Source organism: Bison bison, unplaced genomic scaffold (genome assembly GCF_000754665.1).
Source record: "Bison bison bison isolate TAMUID 2011002044 unplaced genomic scaffold, Bison_UMD1.0 scf7180017848398, whole genome shotgun sequence".
NCBI classification, from domain to species: Eukaryota; Metazoa; Chordata; class Mammalia; order Artiodactyla; family Bovidae; genus Bison; species Bison bison.
In genome coordinates, this window is record NW_011478971.1 from 21237 (window position 1) to 22515 (window position 1279).

A 1279-nucleotide genomic window follows, 5' to 3' on the forward strand; every position below is an offset into this window, starting at 1 on the left:
GGCTGGAACGGGGCCTGTGGGTAAGGGGCCCCTGGGTAGGGTGCCATGGAGGGCTGGGGCCCTCCCGGATATCCAGGGTTGGGGGGAGGATAGCTGTCCCCAGACACCAAGAAACTCTTTTCATGGGACATGGCCTCAGCTTCTGTGGTCTCCCCCTAGAGGACAGAGAGAGAACAGTTAGCCTGCCGCGACAGAAGCCAGCCAGGCGCCCCACCTGCTGCCGGGAACCAGGATGGAAGGAGGGGGATTATGACCCCTGCCCCAGGGCAGCGGGGAGTCCCAAGCTGGGGGCCAGGAGAGGCGGGTGGGGGCCGGGTGGCTGCGCTGGCGGCTTTAGCAGGGACCGCCACAGGCCGACCTCAGAGGGGAGGGGAGGGACGAGGGGGTGACTTTGTCAGTCTCGGGATTCTGGGAGTTCCGCGGTTTCTCAAGCACCTCGAGGGGGCCTGTCACGGCTGCTGGCGTCTCCGGGTCAGAGCTCATCCTGGGTGTCGGCCGGGGGCGCGGTCGGGGAGGTGTGGGGGTGTGCCCGGACCCTCCCCTTCACATCCCGCCCCTTAAGCAGCTTTAAGGGGCCAGGGCAGGCGGCTATTTCTATCCCAGGAAATCCGCACGCCATCTGTGACCAACCAGAGCCCTGAGCCCCTCTCCCAGAGCAGGGCCCGACCGTCCCTCGCTCCCGGGTAGGGGCAGCAGGCCTGAATCGGCTGCCGGGCTGCCTGCTGGCGGGGTACGCCAAGAACAGCGGGTTGCGGGGGTGTGTGGGGGATGGAAGAGACCAGAGGGCGCGCAGGGGAACAAAGCGGACGTGGGGGCGAGGCGGGCGGCGGCGGCGGCGGCGGCGGCCAGGGACCCCGCACCGAGGGCGGGGTGGGCCCTCTTGCCCGTTTGGGGGGCGCTCGAGCGGCGGTCCTACTGTCGCCGCAGCGCGCCGCCCCCGCCCGCCTGCCCGCGCGGGGTTCTCCGGCTCCCCGCCCCCGCCGCCGCCGCCGCCGCTACCGCCGCACCCCGCTCCCCGGCCCCTGCGGGCCGCGCGGCGGCCGGACCGGCAGATTGACCCACCGCGACGCCTTTCGGCTGCGCAGGGCTCCCGCGGGGGTGGCAGCGGCCGGCCGGCTGAACCGGTAGACACGCGGCTGTGCTAGGGCCGGGGACTCACCAGTCGCGGGGCGCCTCAGGAAGCTGCGCCCACTGTCCGCTGCGCGGCCGCGGGGTCGGCCACCGCTTCGTCCGCCCTCGCACCCGCAACCGCACCCGCTACGCTTTCGGATCTGCTGGG

General features: G+C 72.2%; 1 protein-coding gene across 1 annotated transcript in view; it reads right to left on the minus strand.

Annotated features, from left to right (window-relative positions):
* Window positions 1–1273, minus strand: part of GRINA (glutamate receptor, ionotropic, N-methyl D-aspartate-associated protein 1 (glutamate binding)) — a 5325-nt gene extending 4052 nt beyond the window's left edge. The window contains exons 1-2 of the mRNA XM_010845191.1: window positions 1160–1273; window positions 2–155 (exon numbers count right to left, since the gene is read on the minus strand). Coding sequence (XP_010843493.1) covers window positions 2–131 — 130 coding nt within the window. The 5' untranslated portion in view covers window positions 132–155; window positions 1160–1273. The remainder of the gene's footprint in view (window position 1; window positions 156–1159) is intronic.
* Between the last annotated feature and the right edge of the window lie 6 nt (window positions 1274–1279).